The sequence below is a fragment of the Lathyrus oleraceus genome, chromosome 7 (genome assembly GCF_024323335.1).
Source record: "Lathyrus oleraceus cultivar Zhongwan6 chromosome 7, CAAS_Psat_ZW6_1.0, whole genome shotgun sequence".
NCBI classification, from domain to species: domain Eukaryota; kingdom Viridiplantae; phylum Streptophyta; class Magnoliopsida; order Fabales; family Fabaceae; genus Lathyrus; species Lathyrus oleraceus.
Window position 1 is genome coordinate 493,107,795 of NC_066585.1, and position 25,373 is coordinate 493,133,167.

The 25,373-nt window shown below is 33.8% G+C and overlaps 1 protein-coding gene across 1 annotated transcript; it reads left to right on the forward strand.

The window, feature by feature from the left end:
• The first annotated feature begins 512 nt into the window (after nucleotides 1-512).
• LOC127101056 (DNA-directed RNA polymerase III subunit 1) lies at nucleotides 513-25,039 on the forward strand. The gene is made up of 27 exons (XM_051038372.1): nucleotides 513-808; nucleotides 889-1,018; nucleotides 1,654-1,803; nucleotides 2,732-2,897; nucleotides 3,454-3,632; nucleotides 3,772-3,875; nucleotides 9,158-9,248; nucleotides 11,509-11,724; nucleotides 11,848-11,996; nucleotides 12,102-12,243; nucleotides 12,319-12,459; nucleotides 12,848-13,036; nucleotides 13,555-13,771; nucleotides 15,052-15,145; nucleotides 16,616-16,850; nucleotides 16,991-17,182; nucleotides 18,083-18,181; nucleotides 18,452-18,655; nucleotides 18,786-19,076; nucleotides 19,792-19,939; nucleotides 20,293-20,444; nucleotides 22,925-23,080; nucleotides 23,154-23,270; nucleotides 23,390-23,469; nucleotides 24,075-24,279; nucleotides 24,390-24,592; nucleotides 24,753-25,039. The coding sequence occupies exons 1-27, from the start codon at nucleotides 735-737 to the stop codon at nucleotides 24,805-24,807; spliced, it is 4,179 nt and encodes a 1,392-aa protein (XP_050894329.1). The 5' UTR covers nucleotides 513-734; the 3' UTR covers nucleotides 24,808-25,039.
• The last annotated feature ends 334 nt before the right edge of the window (nucleotides 25,040-25,373 follow it).

The window sequence follows — 25,373 nt, forward strand, 5'->3', positions numbered from 1 at the left end:
ATTCGCAAGGTCCATAAGAAATGTCCATAACAAATATTGACTAAAAGACACATATTGTAAGTAGACCTCTATTCTAACTAGAAGCATGCAAGTCCGCCTTGAGCAAGTCAACCATCGTTCGATCCAATTTGACAATTGTCCGCACAACATACTACATCATACACAAACAATCTCCTCTTAGTATATAAAGGTAAAACACACCATTTTATATATTCAAACCGATTCCTCTACCGTATAAAAACTTACTCTAGTGGTCCAACATCTCATCTCTCATTGTGTCACTAAACATTATAGTTCAATAACATAAACAAATATATATTAAATTAATTATATGTACAGATAAAAAAAATTAACAAAATAATTTAATGTTGGCATTTTATTTATAAAATGAATAGAAGAAATCAAAAAGAACATAATGGGTATCGAACCCTAGTCGTTATATTAAAAAGGAAATATGATTTACCAATTGGGCTTCTTATAAACTTGGTGGATTTGCTGTATATATCTATTCTATACTTTGGTGAGGACATACAAATGCATAAACCCTGAAACACGTCTAGCGGCAAACAGAGTAACTGCTTCACAGCGCCGTCACTGATCACTGCAGTTCTCTATAATTCTCACGCTCTCTCCCTACCGTAACCACCGTCGCCTAGCCCCCATTCCGTTCATTTGCGCGTCAAATAAACCTTAAACCCTAACTTCTTCGTTCTCAGAAACAACAATCGGAAGTGATGAATAGGCCGAAAAGCGAGGGCATAACCTTCACGAAGGAACCTTACATCGAGGATACAGGACCACGCAAAATGTGAGCAAATTATTCATGTCAATCTCTTCATCATTCGAATAAAGCATTGTTAATTTCGTTTTTCTGTTTGTTTATTGCAGAGCGGGTATTTCATTTTCCACGCTATCTGATACAGAAATCATGAAAATTGGTGAAGTTCAAGTGTGGAAAGATGCTTACTATGATCCATTCAAAAAGCCTGTTCCTGGTGGCTTGTTGGATTCCCGCCTGGTACCACCATCTATTTGCCTATTTCCTCACTTTTTGGGACCTTGTTGAGTTATATAAATTGTCTACTCTTAGGGCTAATCATACAAGTGCTTATGTATAAGCTATTTGTACAACAAAAGAGGAAATATAGTTGAACTATTTTTATATAACCTATAGATTGTTTTCATAATCTATTCTGAAAAGCTTATGAAAATAACTTTTTGTGATACCTCTGAGAAAAGTGTGTCCATGTCAGTGTTGACACTGTCACTAAGTGACTACGTATAATTTATTCATTTTTTAAAATTATTATCGGTGTCAACGTGTCAGTGATGCTGTCATGTTTCCGGTGTCCGTAACAACTTGCAGGTACTTACGTAGTAGATAAGCTCAAATAAGCCAATGTTTGGTGTACTTTAGATTTTTGGACTCTTAACTAAAAAAAATGATTAAAAACATATTCATTACTCATATATAACTTGTATCAACTTTTGTGTTTTTCTTCTTCCATTTATTGAAGAAGTTAGGTTGATGAGATTTATTGTTTTGTCTTTCCATCAGTTTGATCATATATTTTTCTTTCATATAATGCTGATGTCTTTTTCTGTATAGAATAGAATGCTAAAATACTAAAGCATTATTTTCATGCAATTCAGGGCCCTGCTAATAAGAGTCTTTCCTGTGCAACATGCCACGGGCAATATGCTGACTGTCAAGGGCACTACGGATACTTACCACTTGTCCGACCTGTTTTCAATGTTGGATTCTTAAGTACAATTGTGAAAATACTGAAGTGCATTTGTAAGGTATCAATATCGTCAGATGTTCCTTATTCACTCCTACTTTTTTTGCATTATGTTTTTTTTTTCTTTCTTTATTTTCATCAGCGTAATAATTTCTCATTTCTATTAACTTTACTTAACTTTACTTAACTTTACTTATAAGTACTTACATAACATGCATAGATGGATGACACTATTTCTGTTTGGTTAGTCTTAGGAATTAGTCTTTTGAAGAGCTGTTAAGTTTTCTACCTTAAGCACAATTAGACCTTTGGTTTGGTGGTCACTCACTTGGTGATAAGTGTAAATTTTCCTTGTTCGAGGTTTGAGATCCGAGTCTCCGTTTGCACCAGTAAAAGAGCTCAAATTTATATGGATGTTAATATTGCTCTCTGGATTTCAATTTGAGCCTTGTTTTGTTCACACTTTTGTGATCTGTTGCTTTCATCAACTTATAAAAAAAAGTTGAGTGACTAAACACAATTGTTACTTTCTCTGAAAAATGATTGAAATACGTAGGACTTCGGACAAAAGGAAAATAAGAAAAACATAGGTTACAGTTCATTCAAATTTGGTTGTAATGCGTAAAAATGCATTTAAAAGAGTGTTTCATTCACATTGCCATTGGAAATTCTATTTTATCCATGTAGTCTTTCTAGGAAGACATAGACAGACTATTAGAGAAGTTATTAAGAAAGATCTCGAGATTAACGATTTGGATAGAATCACGGTTCTAGATAGAACATTATGGCAAAAGTTAATCCATGTAGTCGACCCCACTTAGTGGGATAAGACTTGGTTGTTGTTGTTGTTGTATTCTTTCTTTCTCTTCTATGCTATTTTTGTGTAATATGAAATTTTGTATATATGCTTCTCAGATTTCATTATGTAGTTGTCTTAATTTTGTTTTTCTTATACCTTGCTTGAACTATATGTTTGATATTTTTTCCAGCGCTGTGCTTGTGTTTTCCTTGATGATGATTCCCGGAAAAAACATTTGGTGAAAATGAGAAACCCCAAATTGGATGGGCTGCAGAAGATGCAATTGCTTGAATCTATAATAAAAAAATATAAATCTGTTAAAGCCATAACGTGCCCAAGATGTGGATATATCAATGGTACATTTTATGCTTTATTCTAATGACTTCAATATTGTAGTTTGTTTACAAAGGTGGTATTTTAGCGACATAATTTCCTTATTCAGTAGGAACATACTTGCTTCCACTATTTTGGAGCAGTTTCCATCTTAAAGGAATCAACATGTAAGCAAGTAGCTAACAGAGGCCCAACATGTAGTAAGCTTCCATGTTAATGCATTGCTTAAGGCTGAACAATTTTTTTTCTAAGGGTTCCATGATATTAGGCTAGGCTCTTTTCTCCCTCTATCAATAAAAACTTACAATTATGTTATAAGAGCTGAATATTTGAACCAAGGTCTGTTTCTTTGGCCATTTAAATTGTGCCTTTTTAGTTAAATGATTTGTAATAATATAAAAATATGTTTTTTTAAATGTTTTAAAAAGTCGTTTATTAAAAAATTTATATAAATGAGCCCTAATTCATAGCCCCAATATAGTAGTGATGATAAAATATTATTTTATGGCTTAATTAATGTTGAGATGTTCATTTCTTTGTATCTGTATGGTGATTTTGGTGATGAATATTGTGATGCAGGTTCAGTAAAGCACAATAAGTCTACCATGAGCATTGTTCATGACTGCAACAATGAAGTTGTTGCAGAGCTCCAATCAGCTCTTTCTGATATAAACAATAATAGGGCATGCAATGACTTGACTTCTCGAGTTCTTGACCCTCTCAGGGTCCATTACTTGTTTAAAGCGATGCTTGTTGAGGTAAACATTTACACTAAAGTTGATTGTTTTTGGGTTGCTTTTCCTTATCTTTTCATTTTGAAGAAGGATTGTTGTTTTTTAAGACTGCAGAAGTTTATTTTTCCCTCAAGCTGAACAAATTTGTTACTCTTTGTTGTAGGATTGCGACCTACTTTATATTGAAAAACCAGAGAAGCTGATAATAACAAACATTGCTGTGCCACCGATAGTTATTCGACCTTCAGTTATAATGGATGGGCAAAGGTAAATGCCAGTTTGAATGTATTTATGTCTTTCCTTCCCTTTATTGTGATATGATTTCTACTGGGCCTCTTACACACATATAATAGAAGAAAACATGGGGAGCGGGCTAGAGTTTTGGGCCACGGGGAATTATGCGAGGAAAATATAAATGCTGCTAGGAGTAAGGAGGATATAATTGTGGAAGAGTGTAACAAAATATAAACATGTGCAACAAGATATTTGAGAGGACTATCGTATAATGAAATGACAGGAAATGATGTGAACAAGGACCTTGGGGTGGGAAATAGAGAAGACAAATAACTGAATTTGGAGAGAATCGGATGCCAACCATCTTGTATGTGAAAAGCCATCTTTGTCTCAACACCGTCTTTGTTATTTGATCCAATAGTGCTCCGTTCCATAGGAGCATATTTGATATAAGTATTGATAACTATCAGATAGGGTATCAGAGTGGAAAAATCAATTTGATAATGAACTACTAGTTCTAAGCCATCTTCGGCAGTGAATCAACAATTTAAAATGCTTAGCTCAGGTAGGGTAGAACCGGTTTATGAGCTCTAATAATCACATCTCATTGCTATTTTAACTGAATTTCCTCAGTTTAAGATGTGTTTTATTTATTAAGTACCCTTTCCTTGTGAATCCTCTTTGAGCTCAATCCTTTCATATTATTTCTGGTCATTAGCAATTTGGCGTAGGAGCTACTGACCCTTGGGTGGCTATAGGTACTGCCTCGAGCAATATTGTCAAGAGTGAGGACTTGCCTAAGAACTGGAGGGGTAACAAAATTGTAACACGTAATAGGATTGTAACAAGGATCGCAAGACTATAATAAAATAACTACCAAGGAATAGGATGGGGCAGCAAAAATATAACAAGTAAAATTGAGTTTTTTAGCAGAAATATTTTTACTTAATTTCCATTTTTTACTTTTGATTGAATTTCCAATTTTATTGTAACATTATTTTTTTCTTCAAATGTTAGAAATAATAACTTAAATATTTTATTTTGTTTATTATGCAGATGTGTCATTCACAAATTTACAGTTATTTTTACAAAACTATTTTTAAATCTACTTACGTTCCATCCATCCCATCGGAGATTTATTTTTTATTTTTTATGTTGTTAATTTTTAGTTTTATTTTAAATAATTTGTTTAATAAATTGCAGTAATTTTTTAATATAAAAATAATTGCACAAGTGTCACCTCCACAAAACTTTTTATATTTAAAATTGAATATTTTATCTATCATAAATATTTCAACAAATTATACGAATCTAATTTGATTATATCTACTAAATATTTCATTTCCCTTTTTGTATTAGTTTCTAATTTTGTTTAGCATAGTTTGTTTCAATAAAGTTAATTATATAATTATATTTTGATATTTTAAAAAATATTTTATTTTTCAATCACTAATTGATTTTCACATGAGAGTTTAGCATTTTACAAAACTTATTTATTTTATCAAGCACAAATATTTCAATAAGCCATACAATTCAACTTTGTTTCTATTCAGAAAATATTTCATTCGTTTTTGATATATTTATTTATAATTTTATTTTAACATAATTTGTTTTAATAATTTAATTATATAATTATATTTTTGAAAATTTCTAAAAATAATTTAAATATTTTTATTTTATTTTTTATGCATACATTCACTCCCACATTAACAATTTTATTTTTTTACAAATCTTATATATATATATATATATATATATATATATATATATATTACTTAATTAAACATTAGATGAGAATCAATTTAAAGCTATGAGTTGGAGTAAGATAAATTTTTTTATATATATATATATATATATATATATATATATATATATATATATATATCTTTCATAAACATCTAAACATACACTAAATATCTAATTTTGATTCTAACCAACAAATATTTTATTTTATTAGTCTCTAATTTCATTTTAGCATAATTTGTTTCAATAAATACTTATAGTTTCTCAATATTTTTTCATGGAACAAACTACTATATTTTTCTATATATGTAACAATTTATATATATTTTTTGATGATTATTGTTGAGATGTGAATTGATTTGTATATAATTATGTATTATGTATTCATTAGAAATTTAGAATTGATTTGTATCCATTAGGGATTGATTGTGTATTGATTGCTACACCCTTTAATCAAGGGATTCTCATCGCACGATACTCTATAACCATGTCTCAGTTGCAGTTGCAGTCTCTAGATTGTGAATCTTGTCAGCTGGAAACCATGTCTGGTCTTCCTTCCCTAGCCGTATTCAATCACAAGTCCGATCCTCTTTTTGACGTTGTTCATTCTAATAGATCCTATCCTCACCATAGGGTACTTAATTAATATATTTCCATCTTCCGTAATCCAAAATAAGATCCGCCACTCTATGTTGTTCCCTAATGAACCATTGTTCATGTTGTTCTCTAATGAACCATTGTTCCGGATCTCTCCTCGAGTATTTGGATAACTTGTTCGGTTCATGATCTTACTCCAGGACTTGATAAGTTGTCTGCTTGTGCAATTAAGTGTCCCTCCATACATCGCTTCTACATGTTTGTTGATGTCATTTTCTTTGAGGATGGATCTTTCTTTTCACCGCCCACTGCGTCCGAATCTATCTCTCAGGTATTACCTATTCGTTTACCCGTTTCAATAATCCCATCCATGCTTGTTATTAACTAGTCAAATTCATCTTCTCTGGAGTTACCTAGTCCTCCTCCCATACACACCTATCAGCATCATGCACATGTCCTTCCTGCCGATCCACCCAATATAGAAGGTCCGAGTGACTCATGTTAGATGACTCTCCTAGCACTACGTAGAGGTACACGTTCTTCTTGGAATCCTTATCCCATTTATAATTTTCTCAGTTATCACCGCTTGTCACCTTCCATTATGCCTTTATCTCTACTATTTCTTCTATCACTATTCATAAACTCTGCAGGAAGCTCTTTCTCATTCAGGTTGATTTATGAGATGACACTTTCAATATACACTTTTTCACAATATTTATACTTCATTTTCCTTGGCATTAATATCCAAATTACCATGTTGCCATCCTACATCCGGTCTCTTCCTTGAAGAACTTATTGATGATTTATGCGTCTTATACTCCTCACACTTGCATTCGATCCTCCTGTTGAAACCGGGGGCTTCACTGCTAGTATCCCCTTACTAACTGTCACCAGCCAAGGTTTGCAAAAGAGAGAGGCAATAGACATAGAGATGCGAGAGGGACGGAGAGAGCTGTGAGAGAGGCAGAGGTAGCAGAGAAGTCAATAGCAGTCTGGAGTGCCGGTATCATGGCAGTTTGGGGGCAGAGCGGAGGCTCTCCGCGGAGGGAAGGCGTGTAGCAGGGCAGAATAGGATTGCGTCCGCTTCTAGGGTTTTTGCGGGTCGCGGCCCAGAGCTGTCTCTGGACAATTTTACTTTTTTCCACTTAAAAAGTCAAAATTACCCTTTAAAATTAAAACATCGAAATTTGGCTTTTTTGCTTTCTTTTTTAGTGGTAAAATTGTTTAACCTAGCTGTCCTTCCTCTTCCATATGATGTGCCGTTTCAAACATGTTTTTTCAGTCATTCATCTTTCTTCAATCTTATCAATCATTTCCTATTATCTTTCTTTTTCTTCTTTCTTTAACACATTTCTTTTTCCCTTCTCTATTTATTTTTTATTTTTTCCGTCATTTCTTTTCCTTCTTTCTTTCCCCTCTGTTTTTTTATTTCATTTTCTTCATTCTTCTTTTTTAACTCTTTCTTGTCTTAATTATTTGTTAATCTTACTCCTATTTTTTGTTCTGTTTTTTTGCTCTTTCCCCTCTATTTTTTTGTCTCTTTTGAGTGTTTTTTATTAAGGTTTGTGTTTTGATTTATGAGTGTTGTATGGGTTGAGTTATTTGTTTAATTTTACAGTAAATGTATGTTTATACTTAAAATATTATTCATGTAAATTTATCCAAAAATTATTAAAAAGCGGTTATCCTGCTATTCCATTTTCGGGGTCGGCTCTCTGCGCCGCTATCCGGGATTGAATACTCTAATAGATAGACAAAAACTATAACAGACACAGTGAGAGGTTGAAAGTTGTGTACAACTACAAGAAAGACATGAGCGGCAGAGAGTTGGGTGCAACTGCAAGAGAGCATTGGGCTGTGCAAGAGAGATGAGAGAAACAACACGTGGGTGCGTTCATCGACTGTGTTTTAGGGTTTTGAGGGATTTTAATTAACTTGGTCGCACAAACCTGGCTTGGATCTGGAACATAAAAATGGGCGAAATCACCAAAAACATGCTTTTTTACAATCTGCAATGTGATCCTATATTGATCTTACCCAAAAGCTATCTTGCACACAATTCAGATTGTTCCAAGCAAGTAAGTTTGTGAAGTCATGCAATATTACAAGTTAAATCACAAATTAGACAACATTGGCTTGGATAGCCTATTGGAAGCTGTTGGGTGGAATTCCTGGTCTAAACGTTTGAGTAGTTAATGTGATTTTTGTTAATAGAATACATTAGGGCCATTCTAAATGTGAAGTTGAGATGGGAAGGTAAACTATGCAATAGTCACTTTTAAGAGTCCCACATCGGGCAACATAGGACAATAGATGATTTGAATATGTGTTTATAAATAGGGATAATCCTCAACTTACAAGTCGGTTTTGTAAGGTTGAATTAGGTCTACACCACAATTCTAAGATGGTATCAGAGCGTATCCTAGATTTGTTGTTGGGCTTCTCGCATCATCCACGATTCAGGCTTATTGAGGCCCGAGCGTGAGGGGTGTGTGTTGAAAATTCCACCTTCATTGCAGCCTCCAACACATATTTTGTGTTGGGTTTGAAGGGGTTGATTTAGTTCCTCATTGCTTAAAGATATGACTTGGGTAGTGTTTATAAAGCTTTGGCAACCCCCACCTTACATAGAGTTGAGTTAGGCCTAAACCACAATTCTGAGATGCGTGAGGGGGTGTTAAGAGTCCCGCATTGGACAATGTGTGGTATAAACATAGGTTTATAAGTGGGGTCAATCCTCACCTTACAAGTTGGTTTTATAGGGTTGAGTTGCCAAACTCTAATTCTAAGAGTCACAATAGGAGAGACAATGGAGGGTGCATTGGTGTCAAGGAGGAATTGCACTAGGAGAAAATGATTTGATGGCTTGGACTTGGAGGATTCCAAATCTGACCTGTTCTGTTTTCTTTGCTTCATTCAGTTTTTGTTTAAAAAAGTATAAATGATGCTTATGATTTTACTCTTGATTTGTGCAGCAATGAAAATGACATAACAGAGAAGCTAAAGAAAATAATCCAGGCAAATGCTAATTTGCAGCAAGAATCTGAAGAATCATCCAAATTTCAGGTATAGTAAGACACTTTAAGTGATCAAAACTTAGAAAGGCTCAATGCAGTTAAATAGTTTAATTATTTGTTTGTTGATATTATGAGTTGTTCCCTTTTTGCATATAAAAAGACAGATCTTTGTCTATATTTTAAACTCGTTGCAACCTTTTTCATTAGTATTTTAATATTACAATTTAGGTTAGAATGAGTGAGTATGGCTGTTCAGTAGAACATGTGTCTCTGCCCTCAGATTGTTTCTGTTACATCTCATCTCTAAACTGACAACTGTCTATATTGGCAGAATCAGTTGGTGAGATTTAAGAGTTACTGTCTAACTATGTATACAACATAATCATAATCATAATCATAATAGATTTTAAATTTTATAATGTAGTTACTGATTCCGGTTGTACTCTAAACATAACAATACTTCCCCTGGCTTCCCTTTGGTTATTGAAATCACATTATCACTACATGGATATATTTTAGCTTTTTGGAATTTATACTTATCTTGGTTGTGTCACATAAGGAAGTTGTGGGACTAGTTTTTGTTTGGCATGGACATTGGACATCTCTTCCTTGACCAAAAGGCGCCACGTTTGGTGAAATTTGGAACCATGCACCCAATTTCAGTCAACTGACACAACACTCAAATTACTGATTGAGCCTCGTGGTGATTGATTCCTTGATGTTTCCATTTTATCATTTTTCTGAATATAACTTTGCATATGTGCATCACATAACCAATCCCAACGCTGGATTAGAAGAGGATTGTCATGTTAAACAATCATCAACAATGTAAAATTATCTCGAACCTTCATGACACCAATGCTAGTTAGTTTTGAACAATAAGCAAGTTGTTTGCTACCAAGTTGTTTGCCTGTGGGCAAAGCACTTAATGTCTCGAGTATTGTGTCAAGTGACAAGACCTATGGCATCAATGCCAGTTAGTTTTGAACAATAAGCAAGGGTTCACATATTTTGGTTAACTAGTGTGGTAAGGAGCTAGCACATTAGTTTAAGATTTACTTTTGAATTTAAAATAAATGAAAATAGTAGACACTAGATACTATAATCAGGAAGAAGATGAATTTTATGTGCCTTGAATAAACTAAGTAGGTAGTGGAAAATGTTAAGGATATCAGTACTTCAGGATTCAAGCTTTGGTAAACATGAGGTGATAGATTTAGAAATGGCGTAGTTGTTAGAATGTTGAATATTAGCCACGATTCTCTTTGGAATCTGAGAGTGAGTCTGAATTTTTATTAAATTGATTGTGATTACACTTAATTGGATCTATTTGTAGATCCTTTTGATGACCTGCGGTAGCAGCTAATTCCTAAGATTGATTGGCACGTGTCAGTTAGTTTGTTATACCTGTTGCAACCACTTCTAACTGTGTGAGACAGTTATTTGCAGTTAGTTACAGGGCTAGGGTATTATACAATGCATCTACAGTAAGCTCACATGAGCTTACTTGCTAGATACTACTATAAACTAATTATTTAATTGTAGGCTTCTTTGAAGATAAACATTGAAGGAACAACATTGTTGATGTCAAGAAGTTAGGGATACTTTTCTTGTGTAAAAGTTTGTAGAGGAAGGGAAACATTTAATGTTGTCGGTAAATATATGCACCACAAGCAAGTGCGGAAGAATACCATGTGGTAATGTTATGGGGCGAATTTGTAGGTCTAGTTCAATAAATACCTTAAGTAAGAATGTTTTCTTAGAAGGGAGTCTCAAAGGTCATCTGGGAAGTCTTTTAGAGGGGATATGGGGTGTGTTAAGGGTACAGTATATGAAAGCAAATACCGGGTAAAATCAGTTTGGATTTTGCTCTAGCCTTTCAATTGATTTATAGCTAACACTTGCTTTAGGAGGTTGGAGGAACATGTTATCTCACACAAATGGAATGCTATGCTGTCAAATCAATTTTTGTGAAAAAAAGTATTGTTTGCGAAGTTGATTTGACAGCAACACCAATGACCATGTCCATAATGCAGAGCCTCTGCTATGCAACACCACAATTGGGGCTTCTATTAATAACTTTGACTGGACATATTGCTGATGTTTGATTCATGTTCCCGACCCCATATAGAAGGAAAAGGCTTTGATTGTTACTGTTAAATTATTGAACTATAGAATTTATTCCTATTATATACTGTTTAAACACTGCTTTTGCAGTTTTCTTGGAGTTGTATATTTATCTGCTCTCTTTTCAGTTTTTCTAGGTTGTAATTTGTTTTGTTTCTTTTCTGTTGGTGGTTTTGTTTTAGGAGAATTGGCTTATGCTTCAGTTCCATGTTGCTCAATACATAAATAGTGATGTTAAAGGTGGGCCAAACTTAAATCAAACGAGCAAGCCTTTAACCGGTTTTATTCAACGCATTAAAGGGAAGCAGGGACGTTTCCGTAGCAATTTGTCTGGAAAACGTGCTGAATATACTGGTAGGACAGTTATTTCACCCGATCCTAATCTAAAGATTACCGAGGTTAGACATTTAAATTGTTGCCAAATGTAATTTCTGTCCTTGTATGAAGCACTAGCCTATAAGTAATAGAATATAAATATCTTTCAAGGATCAAGTTTATGCCTCCTAACTTATTCTCTTTAGGTTGCAATACCCATCCATATGGCTTGCATTTTGACTTATCCCGAACGTGTTACACATCACAACATAGAGAAGTTGAGACAATGCATGAGAAATGGTCCTGATAAGTATCCTGGTGCAAGGCTTCTTAAAAAAGCCGGTGGTACCTCATGGTTTGTGTTGTTCCGTTTTCCCCTATACAAACTTATGTCAAGCGAGACTTATCTATTTTGCCAATTATCTTTTACTCAGATCCAATTGTTTTTTTTTTCTTGCAGGAATTTAAAACTTTCTTCTAGGAAGCGCCTTGCCGATGAACTGAAATTTGGTGATATTGTTGATCGCCATTTAGAAGATGGAGACATTGTTCTTTTCAACAGACAGCCAAGCTTGCATCGGATGTCTATGATGTCTCATAGGGTAATTTATCAAAAAATGAATCTAGATACCTGTTAATTTGGATCGCATTATGTTAATCTCTTTTTGCATATGCAGGCAAGGATCATGCCATGGAGAACTTTGAGATTTAATGAATCAGTATGTAATCCATATAATGCTGATTTTGATGGCGATGAGATGAACCTACACGTTCCACAGACCGAGGAGGCTCGAACAGAGGCTCTTTTATTGATGACGGTAAAATCTATGGATCCCGTATTATATGGATTGCAAGATTTGCTATTTTTAATGCTTATAGGTCCTATTTTTACTGCATATTTATAGATCTAACTACAGTTCCATTTGATTTTGCTTATCCAAAATAACCTTTTCAGCTAACTGCTTCCTCTCCAACTTTTTGATTGAAAGTTTCTTTGAACAAACTAAGCAAATCCCAAGATGTACTATCGTTAGAAGAATTTTGTAAAATATTCTATAACTAACATTATTTACATCTTCATATATTCTGTGATTTGTTCAATAAAGATTTTGATGCTCAGTAATTGTAGATATTTGACCAAGTCTTATTCAGTTCTTGATTTTGTAAATTTCAAGTAGGCGATACTGATATTTTGCTTAATTTCAGGTGCAAAACAATTTGTGTACCCCAAAAAATGGGGAAATTCTGGTTGCCTCTACACAAGACTTCTTAACCTCTTCCTTTCTCATAACTAGGAAAGATACTTTTTATGACCGTTCAACATTTTCACTTATTTGTTCATACATGGGGGACGGCATGGATCTTATCGATTTGCCAACTCCTGCAATTATTAAGGTGAGAATCTTATATTATAAATATGATATTATTTTTAAAACTTGTTTGTAACATGCAAATTTGACTAATAACAGTTGTTGAATAATATGTGTGGAGTCTACTAGTAAGTATCTTAATATTTAGGGAACCATCCCTTAAAAGCTAGCTATCAAGGAGGAAGAACCAAGCCACTTAAAGTACTCCACCGAGCGTTCCATACTACTTGATGTGGGATTTGGGAAGCCCATAATACCCATGTCCCTATCAATCACCTGCCTAAGTATTTGTAAGGAGGGTAGAACAAGTGGAGGATAGTTAGATACTAATAGGACCCAAGATGAGAAGTCGGATTCAAAGAGACTGCTAGTGACTAAGTTACTAGTGAGGTGTTTTTAGTAATCGTAGGATGTCTAAGTAATAAGAATGTTTAGTAGTAATCTTATTAGTAATTTATTATAAAGACTTTATATTTTGCTAGTTTATACAGAGTATGCATATATTTGTCAGGATCTTTACGCATGCAAATTACTTTTTTGCAGCCAGTTGAACTCTGGAGTGGTAAGCAGTTATTTAGCATTTTATTGCGCCCACATGCGAATGTGAGGGTGTATGTGAACCTCACTGTAAAGGAGAAAACACACAGCTCAAAGCTAGATGACAGGAAAAGAGAAATGAAAACAATGTGCCCGAATGATGGATTTGTTTACTTTCGCAATAGTGAGTTAATCTCCGGGCAACTTGGAAAGGTGACTTTAGGTTGGTCATTCTAAATTTACTTTTAACCTTTTGCTATTTCATATTTGTATTCTCAAGAAGACTGAATGAATATCAATGAACTCAAATATACATGATTAACTTATATTACTAGTATATATTTGTCAAGAAACAATCTACTAAACACGCTTGAGCTTTCCTTAAATGAGTGGATTGGTGAAAGTTTCAACAATTAGGTAAAATAATAATTGGAGCATTTTTTATTGTTATTTAACCATTAGTGGCCACGTGGCTACTTTTCTTGGTCTCTAGAGGACTTACTTGACTTGGTTTGGAGTTGCTAATGCAAGTGGGGTTAATGATTCTAACATCAGGCATCAGGGTTATGCCTTTATATATTGAGTTGTTAAATTTTCCGAGGATGTTTTAAGGTCATGTTTTTTTATCTATCTTATTTTAAATGCATATATGCATATGTTTAATTAATAATTATACTTACATATTTTTCCAGATAGGATTTTAGTTTCCATGTTTTAGTCCCTGTTTTCAGTATTGTAAAGCTGAAGCTTCTTCAAGTGTTTTCGCAAATATTTCCACATCTCTCGAAATTCTGTTATTCTGTGTAGTATTGGCCACTTTACATGTTCCCTTTTTAAAATGATTTTGATGCACCACATACTACTCCATCCGTTCCACAATGAGTGATCCATTTGGAATAAAAGTGTATTCCAAAATGAATGATCTTTTTCAATTTTCAATGCATCTTTTCCAATTCTATCCTGTAAGTAATATTACTTTCATCATTCTCAATACTTGACAAGGGGTACTTTATTAAAAATATCATTTTCTCTCTTTCATTTAATTTTTTTTTAATTTGTGTGAAAAAGTCAACTGGGTCACTCATTTTAGGATGGATGGAGTATGAACTTAAAGCTTTTGAACAATTACTAATTTGAGTCTCTCATTTCTTTGATACATGCTTTGTCCGACTTGCCTAAGCTTTTATGTGACTTGGTTTAGAATATATTGTCGAACACCTTTTAAAGGATTCTTTTAAGCTTAAAGCAGCTTCTATACCTAAAAACATGTTCAGGTCAGATTTCACCCAATGTAGGTCTCCTAACAATAAATTTCCCTGAGTTTTGTGATTTGTCAACTAACCATTAATTTACTTTAATTATTTTTTTAAAATGAGTCCGATTGAGTGATCTAGCTAATTTTTTATACTTATGCAAACTTAGGTTGTTATAATAAGTTGTTGTAGTTTTAATTGTTCAAATTCTTTTTACCCTTGATGGATTCATTCTTTTGCATGGATGCAGGAAATGGCAATAAGGATGGACTTTTCTCTGTGTTACTAAGAGACTATAAATCTGATGCTGCTGCTTCTAGCATGAATCGTCTTGCTAAATTAAGGTAATTATGTTTGAGTTAATTAGAAAATGATAGTTTAAATACAAAGGAATGGTACTCCCTCCGGCCTGATTTATAAGCAACTTTCTCTATTTTCACACTTATTAAGAAAGCCTAATTTTATGAAAAAGTTTAGTGGCATGTACTAAAATACCCCAAACCACCACCCTTTGTAATTGAAAGGTCATACATATCACTCCAATTATCAGTATTAAATGAAATACCAATTAAAAGTAGGAATTGCACTTACACATGTTATTTTTGCTAATCAATATTATTCAGGCAAGAAATGCTTCTAGCATTTAATATGAGATTCAATATTTATTAATTTAATTTGAAATTTCATCCGTATCCTATTTAAATTTTGGCATTGAGATTAAGAGCTAAACACTAGTACTCTTGCAATTTTGTTATGACTTTACATATTTTTATGAAATTTGGGTGATAATTCACATTTTGAAATTGAGAATTTTAAATGATGATATTTCTTGGTTTTAGTTTCATGTTCTCTTCTTATTCTTCAATAGTTCTAAAATTATAGCCAATACCAAAATTTGAAAATAAAATAACCAATTTATCTATAAATTTAAGATCAAAATCAACACCGAAATCTATTAATAAAACAACCAACTTTTCTTTGTGTTTTAATTTTTATAATTGTTTACAAGCTAATTGAGCAAAATTGAAACAACATTGGTCAGAAGAAAAAGCAGAAGAAAAAAAATAGAGATTGATTCATATGCGAATTGTTGATTATTCTCGGGAGACAAAGGGCCCTTGTATTAGCTTTAATAAAATTGATTTTTTCTTTGTATTTTTAAAAATGGATTTTATAAAACCGTTTAATATTACAAGTTTTTTTATATTCGTTTTTTCTAAATTAAAAGACTAAATTTGACATCCTATAACATAAACATATATTATTGAAGATCAATACATAGTCGAAATTGTAATTTTTTCAAAAAGTTGTATTTTAAAAATGATTTTAATGAAAAGCTATTTGAAATAGTTTCAAAATTAAGTGATTTTTTGAAAATATGATATCCAAAAGAATTTTCAATAAAATAATGAAATATCTAAAATAACATTTTAAGAATAACTATTCAAACCAAATTTTCATTTGAAATTTTTATGAAAAGTTTCTTTATAAGTTTTTTTTACACAAAATTATGTTACACTATAAAAATCATTTAAAAAAAAGTCAAAACAAATGGGCCCAAAACTCTATTGTCCAACTAGAAGTGTATTAGAATATGACTATTATATGTTAGTTGAATTTGAAAGAAAAGGTATTTTTGAAATAAAGGTATTAAATATAGCTGAATTTATGAGACCAAAAACAATGCTATTTAAGTATAATATCTGTTGATAAACAGCTGCCAGTCTACACCTTTTGATGTTGCAGTTGGAATCTGTTAGATGGATTGATTTACAAGTTTCATAAAGTATATGATCAATTTTGCTCTGATGCAGTGCTCGGTGGATAGGTAACCATGGGTTCTCCATAGGCATTGATGACGTGCAACCTAAAGTGATACTGATCCACCGGAAAAATGAAACGATTGACAAGGGTTATGATGACTGTGATCGTTTCATAGAAGATTTCGATAAAGGAAAGCTAAAACTAGCAGCTGGTTGTGATGCTGCTCAAACATTAGAGTCTAGTATATTTCGTACATTAAATAATTTACGTGAGGCAACAGGAAAGGTATCCATTATTTTTCATTAAGTATGATGTCTTTTATTATGACATGTCTATTTTATTTGTTTGAGGACCCTCTGAGCCCTGTGGGCAGAAAAACAACTTTATTTTGATTCTCCTTGTCTATAATTTCCTATATTTCTCAGGTTTGCATGCAAACATTACACTGGAGAAATAGTCCATTGATCATGTCACAGTGTGGCTCCAAAGGATCTCCTATCAACATCTGTCAAATGGTTGCCTGTGTTGGTCAACAGTCAGTTGGAGGTTGTCGTGCTGCTAATGGGTTCTTAGATCGGAGTCTTCCACATTTCCCTAAAAAAGCAAAAACCCCTGCTGTATGTTTAGTTCTTGTGATTTTGCAACTCTATTATTTAATGTTTATGTAAAACCCAATCCCAACTCATTCTTTATTGCTTATTATCCTCATCAACTTCTATACCTTTTCCATATTGCATTTAATAGGTATATAATATCATCAGTAACTTGACAAATAATAGGTAGCTAACGGGAAGAAAATATTTCTTAGACATCATATCTATCTAGAAAGACTGCTTAGTTCTCTTACAATTTTTAATTTTTAATTTTTTTTGTTGAAAGTTGTGATATGTTATGTGAAAAATGGTTCGACCAAATGTCACTGATGTTGCCAGATAACAAGGATGATAAGATCTTACGTAAATACAAAATAAGGATACACAATAATAAAAAGGGTTTGGGAATTCCTTCATCATCAAAACAACTACAGAAGGAGAGGGCTGCATACTAAGAGTTAGTGCTTCGGCTTCGCACTAATAGAGATTAGGGTGTCAATAGAGAGCACTAGAGTTTGCAGTCACACTAGAGAGAGGATGAAGGTGAGGCATGAGCTTGTAGAGAGCAGTGGTTTGACAAAGAGAGGGTTTGGGATTTCACAGAGAGAAGTGGTGAGAGGATTTTGATTTGTGACTAAGCCAAATATTAGAAAACCTATTATCAAGATAGCGGTCTTATTTGTACTCCATATGTCTCGTCCCAAGACAACCTTGCAGAATTTCTAAATAAGTGACTGAACAACAATAATTTTGAAAGAATTTGTTTCCAAGCTGGGAATGATAGGTGTTTATTCACCAGCTTGAAGGGGTGCCAACATAGTTGGTATTTATTCACCAGTTGTTTTTGGTTGTTTTCTTCATTATGCATTACTGTTTGTTGCTCTTTCCTACACTTTTTAAACTGTTATATTCCTTTTGATGCAGGCTAAAGGTTTTGTTCGTAATTCCTTCTACTCTGGATTGTCAGCTACTGAGTTTTTCTTCCATACAATGGGAGGGAGAGAGGGGCTCGTTGATACAGCGGTAGGGTTCATATTTTGAATATAATAGTAATAATACTAATTGATATTACTTGCTACTTCTAATGCTAAGATTTATTTGGCTTTGACTCTTCGATTCTAACAAAAATGATTAAGTCAGATATTATGGATTTCAACAGCCACTGATAGTGGTAAAGCAGGGTGCATTCAACTTGGGTTGTTGGGCATTTTAGTTAATTTTTTTAATCATTTCCTGGGATGAAAAAACATTGGAGTCAATTTTATAGTTTCTTTGCTGCTTGTGGTTTTGTAGGTCAAAACTGCAGACACTGGATATATGTCTCGTAGATTAATGAAAGCTCTAGAGGACTTATTTTTACATTATGATTACACTGTAAGAGATACCAATGGTAGTATTGTTCAGTTTTGTTATGGAGATGATGGCATGGATCCAGCAGGCATGGAAGGAAAAAATGGAAAACCATTAAATTTTGATCGGTTATTTCTCAGAAGCAAGGTTTAAAAGCTTCCTTTGTTGTTTTATTGAGTTTCTTTAAGATTTTCATGGCGTTTGCAATTTCCTGAAAAAACTGGTTCTTGTTAAATTCTTCTATTTCTCTCTGAATTCTACTGTCTATTAATTGTAGGCCATATGTCCTCCTGAGGGAGATGTAATCTTATCTTCTTCAGATGTGAGTAAACTACTTCAAGAGAAGCTTTCTGAAGTTGGTATGTCTAATTTAGTGGAGAAGGATGCTTCAGAAAATGATATAATGTCAGAGGTGGGCTTCTCGGCGGATTTCATTAAATCTCTACAATCCTTTGTTGAAAAAAATACAAAATTAACAGAAACTATCACCGAGGGCGATTCTACAAATCTAAAGAACCTGAGTAACTTTATTCCGAAAATATCTGGTATCAGTCGCAGACAACTAGAGGTATATATGGTCTTGGAATAATATTTCTTCTTGGTTATTCATTTTTGCTTTCATTTGGTCATTTTAGTATTGCTGTTTCATGGGCAAGTCTTAGCAATCTGATTTGCGTATGCTAAATATATTTGTTATTTTCCTTTTGATACTGCGTTCTCTATATTGTGGAAGTGTTTTAAGAATTGAAAGGAATATCTAAACAGTTTAAAGAGTTCTAATTTGTTTTTGTTTCAATGATGGACAGTTAGCAAGAATTTGGCAATTCCGATTTTAGTAAAATATTTATACTGAAACTAATATGATAATGTAGCCCAGGTTAGTATAACCAATAATAGTTAAAAAAATAGACTTTAATTTTTTATAGAAAAATTCATTAAAACATAGTGAACAAAGGGTTAGAAAGTTAAGAAATTAGTCAGGTGAACTTACTTTTTTTGCTTCTCAACGGGAAAACATGTTTTTTTTTGTTAATTTTGGTCTTGTTGATGGGGCTGTTAACATTCTTATTTGCAAATGGTTTGGAGAAGCTAAAGGGGTGGGACTTATTGTTTTGTGTTGTAAGCTGTTGGTCTCATTGGCAATTCTTGTGCACCGATGTAGTTGTTTGGTCACAACAAATACAATTGAATTTAAGGTTTTGCCTCCATATTTTCCTAAAGTTTCACTTGTTTGTTTTTATTGGTCTGGTTAAAATTCCCTCACATATGCTCTTTATATTCAGGTTTTTCTAGATATTTGTCTATCACGTTATCGTTTCAAAAAAATTGAGGCTGGAACTCCAATTGGTGCAATTGGGGCTCATAGTATTGGAGAACCTGGGACTCAGATGACTTTGAAAACTTTTCACTTTGCTGGGGTTGCAAGCATGAGTATCCTTTATTTGACTTTGTTGTCTACTATGTTAATCATTAATGTTCTGTCAAATGCGTTACTGGAAAACCCAAGGATTGGCCTGATGATGAAAGCTTGGGACCTAAGAGTGTGCTCCTCTCTAAACCTTTCAGGTTCAAATCCCTCAAATGCCAACAATTCATGTGTTGGGCCAGTCTATACAGGGTTTTATCTGACTATAAGTGGGTCCCCCACTAACAGTGTGATTGGTCCCCCAAGATCAATCTGTCTTTAGGCAGGAGATCGAGTTTTGAAAAAACGTTTTGCTGGAATTTTGGCATTCTGTTGTATGCTGATTGGTTTTGAATGTTGTTCCTTAACCTGTCATTAGATGTTACTCTTGGAGTTCCTCGCATCATAGAAATAATAAACGGAGCACCAAATATAAAAACACCGATCATCACTGCGATACTTGAGAGGGATGATAATGCAAATATTGCAAGGGTGGTGAAAGGTCGCATAGAAAAAACAAATTTAGGCCAGGTATGCAGCTGTAGCAAAAAAGTCTCACTAAGCTATCCCCATATTATTTGTCAGTTATATGTTTATTTCGATGCTTATCAATTCTACCCAATTATTCAATTCATTTGTTCAGATTTCACGAGGTGTTTTTTCCTCCAAAAATTACTGTATATATTGTTCTTATTTTGGTAGTGTTGTGTAATATTTTTGTATATGTAGTTATGAGCCATATATTTTATCACTAGTAGCGATTATATTCAGAGCTTTATTTAGGCCAATTTGATAGTGTATAGTGTAGTCAAGAGCTTTACACAATTATAAGGGAACATTTTTACTGCATAGCCCTGGTCTCGAGTATGCTTTTATGAATTTGAAGTTTTGGAACATGCAGCACAATTTTCAATTTAAATGAATGTTGAAAGTCAATATTCTCAACCAACATGAGCATGAGAACCATCAACAAGGGTAATATGATGAATATTGGAAGGGGATGCATAAGAAGAAAAAACTTTGTGTGGAATGTTATGTGATCAGTGGCACTTGAGTCAAGAATACATGCTTTTTGATGGAAAATATCAGCAGCACTAAAGGATCGGAAACAAGACTTTTTACCACTCATTCCCCGATAACAATATTTAGAAGGCTTGCTAAGAGAGGTGAGAAGAACTAGAACAACCTAATAGTTTTAATAGAGTTGAGCTAAAATTTGTCAATGAAAAACATTGAATTGAGCGGTGCCAAAAAAGGAAGCAATAGTTATTCCAGTGAGCCACAAAAAAAAGGAAGTTGTCTTCATCGAGTTTGAGTGTGATTTGTTGTGTGAACGTCTTGAAGATGTTCTTCGAGTTGATGCTGAGCGCAGTTTGCGTCGAATCGCCTTCAGACATGGTTGAAGATTGTTCAAGCTCTGATACCATATTAGAAAGAGATAGATAGACTGCAGGTTACCAAGTCTATTGACATTGCTAGCAGGATACTAAGTGAAATCTGAACTAAACATGTCATTTAGTTTGTTACAGCAATTACAACTGTTATAACTGTCTTAGACAGTTAGTTATAGGGATTTGCTAACATGAAGGAAGGCCTATTGCAAGCTGTCATGAGCTTGAGCTAGAATAACTAAACTACTACTTTAATAAGATGTCCAACTCTGCGTGTGTTGGAGTTTGTTGAGTCTCACATTGAATGTGATATGGTATGAAAGAGTGCTCATAAGTGGAAGTTCTTACATGTTGATTTTGGGGGGTTGAGTTAGCTAAACCCAAATTCCAATATGATAACAAAGTTTGTCATAGATCCGTTAGAGTATCAAGATCACGCCACAAATTAGTAAAACGACGGGCCCAACTTCTCCCTCCCAAAATAGTTTAAGTTAAGAGATGTCCACCAATTATGACCACTATTCAAAGCATCATTATCCAATGTGGTACTTTCAACACTCCACTCTCCCCACACTTGTGTCTGGAGTATGATCTTGGTGGCTCGGTAATGGGTAACCCCACATATCTAGGATAGATTTTGATTTCATCTTCAAATTTAGGTTGGGCCTAAATCATAACCGTCATCATAAGGTAATGATTATGCACCACTTTCTCTTTCATTGATATCTAGTAAATGAAAGAGCTGTTTTAAATTCTAAGCACGATCATGAATTGTATATGTTGAAGTTGGTAGTTGTGATGTTGGAGTTTGTTTGAAGTCTCACATTGCATAGGTTCCCGGGCTTTTGGGTGTATAAATATGTAAGGGCAACCTCACCCTTTGTGTTAGCTTTTAGTGTTGAGATCCAAACATGTTTAACGTGGTATCAGAGCCAGATTAAGGATTGCAATGTGGGCAATTGACCCCAGGCCCACACTATGCGTGAGGATGGGTGTTGAAGTTGATAGTTGTGATGTTGGAGTTTGTTTGAAGTTCTACATTACATAGGTTCTCAGGTTGTTGGGTGTATAAATATGTAAGGGAAACCTCACCTTTTGAACTAACTTTTGAGGTTGAGATCCAAGCAGTATAAAAGTGGCTAATGTGAAACTGCTTGGTAGGAAGATGAAACAAGTGAAGTTATGCCTCTAAAAATGGACTTTTCCCAAAACAAATGCTAGAAAAAACTGTTTGATAATTAGTGTACTTTTCCAACTTCATTCTTTATAATTAAGTTTATGTTTCTTTTATTGGATTCTTTTATCAGGTAAATTTTCTTAAGCATTGTAATCAGTTTGCTAACTTAATCATATCTTTCAGTTATCAACCATTATTTTTCCAACAAAATATTAGTTATCAATCATGCATATGCATATATATTATTGTTAAACTATTATTCCTATCCTTTTGTTAATCATGTTGAGGTGCCAACATAGCAGGGTGTCTAATGATGCTTTGACATGCCAACTTTGGTTATAAAACAACGCCTTTGTTAGGCCCCAGTGCTGGACCAACCATCTTCTAGTATATTCTTGAAATATCTAATCTCAAACTCTACCACTTTGTTCCAATCTATACAGGTTGCAAAGAATATTCAAGTTGTTTACACTTCAAGATCAGCGGCAATTTTAATCTCGCTGGACATGAAAATAATCGAAGATGCACATCTGAATATAGATGCTAATACTGTAAAACAATCAATTTTGCGATCTGGAAATCTGAAGTTAAAGTCAGAGGTGAAAATTAAATATTGTATAAGGATTTTTTTTCCCATTCATGCCTCTAATATTCAAGACTTTTGTTATGCAGAATATTAAGGTTTTGGATATGAAAAAGCTTCAAGTGGATGCCCGTGTTGCTAACCGAAGTGAAATCCTTTTTCAACTTAACAATCTCAAAAATTTGCTTCCATCAGTTGTAGTGAAGGTATATTTATGTGTATGTATGATATGTTTTACTTTCTTGATAGTTGATACAGTGTTGGTTTTGTCTGGCTTTGTATTTTATATTCAGATGTGAAAACACCTATTTTTTTCTCTTTGCAGGGAGTTAAAACTGTCGAAAGGGCTGTCCTAGAAATAAAAAAAGATGAAAAAGCTGAGACTTACAATTTGCTGGTGGAAGGGTTAGTACATCCTCTGTATTTTGTTATATACTTTTAATTTTCACGGTGGCATGCGTTTCCTCCAATACCCCGTATATACCTTATTATTGGACTATATTATTGCATTAGTTTCTCTTAATTGAGGGAATTAGCGTTGCATGTAAGGAATGCAGAAGTGTGCTTGATATGCAGAATGATATTGACTGGGAATGTTATTGTTGCTTCATCACTGTTTCTGTTTTAGCTTTCATTAAATGTGTATGAAGAACTTCATTTTCATTCATAATATAAAGTGATGGGTGGCCAGCAGAAGTAAGAAAATCACCATATATTCAATCAGGAATTGATCATAGAGAATATCCTGCTGGACCCAAAAAAAAGCATCACAGGGGACAGTCTGGTGTTGTAAAAGTTAGGTGGACTGGGGTTAGTGAAAACCAGGAGGACTTCTAATTATTATGTAGTTTTCTGTGTATGCTTTCAATGAATAGCAATGAACATAGTAAACTGTTGTTGCTCTGAAGTAGTATTTTGCTTTCACAGTATTCCTTTGTATTGCTGCTTGATAATTGGCAACAGCATTAAACATCGTTTTCTAACCTCGTGTATTCATTTTTTCCTATCAGCAAGGGCCTTAAAGAGGTTATGGGAATTGAAGGGGTTAATGGACATAGAACGGTCAGTAATCATATCATTGAAATGATGAACATTCTGGGAATTGAAGCTGCCAGATATTGCATCATTGAACAGATACAGTATACGATGAAAAATCATGGAATGAGTATAGACGTTCGTCATATTATGCTTCTAGCAGATATGATGACTGTCAGGGTGAGTTATTTGGAAATTATTACTAAGCAAAAAAGTTTAAACAAAACGTCCCATATGTGTTTGTGATAAATATGTAGGTTTCTACTAATTTATGTGATTTATCAAACTAGGGTCAAGTCCTCGGAATGACAAGACACGGAATTCAGAAGATGGGCAGAAGTGCACTGATGCTTGCATCATTTGAGAGTTCAACGGACTATCTTTTCGACGCAGCCTTACGTGGGAAGGGTGACCCAATTGATGGAGTGAGTGATTGCATAATCATGGGTAAACCGATTCATATAGGCACCGGAATGATCGAGGTCCAACAAAGGTTAGAATAAAATACAATCTATGTTTATGTAAAGTTATAGAATTGCATTTTCAAGGTAGGGCCATTTGTTTAACATGCATCATACACCAATAGGCCTTTACCTCTTTTCTTTGATTATTATTGTCATTACATCAGACTTAAGCTAACCCCTCTTTCATAGGTTGGAACCTCCTGTGTTGCCTCGGGGAGCTGTTCCTATTCTATCTGGAGTTTGAAGATGGATGGTATTAGCAGCAAGAGTGTGATTCATACAGCAAGGATTGCATTGGAGATTGTTAAATTTACTTAGATCTGACTTTATTTAGCCACCTCTGCCGTATTCGGTTTTTGTTTCAAAAGAATTTGATCATTGTTTTTCACCTCGAGTACGGTTTCATACATGTCACTCTACATTTATTCTATTTATGATATAATTAAATCAAAAACACATATTCTCATTCTCAGTTACTTCATTGTGTCAAGTCACCCATACTTCTACAACACATTCAAAGGTTAAAATTTTATGTTTATTTTTTTTATTGGAGGTCACATGTTCAAACTTTGACAAATATGAAAATATATTAAACATAATATCAATTACAACTTTGACATATGATGTTTTCATAAAATCACATTGCAAAAACTTAAACTATATTCACACCATATGCACCCTTTCTTCTTAACGAGGCTCTGATACCATACTGGCTGGGAGCCTCACATACCATGGAACTAGTCTCAACTGAATCGTCATCAAACAACCAATCATAGGCATAACATAGACTATCAATTAAAATTGATATTC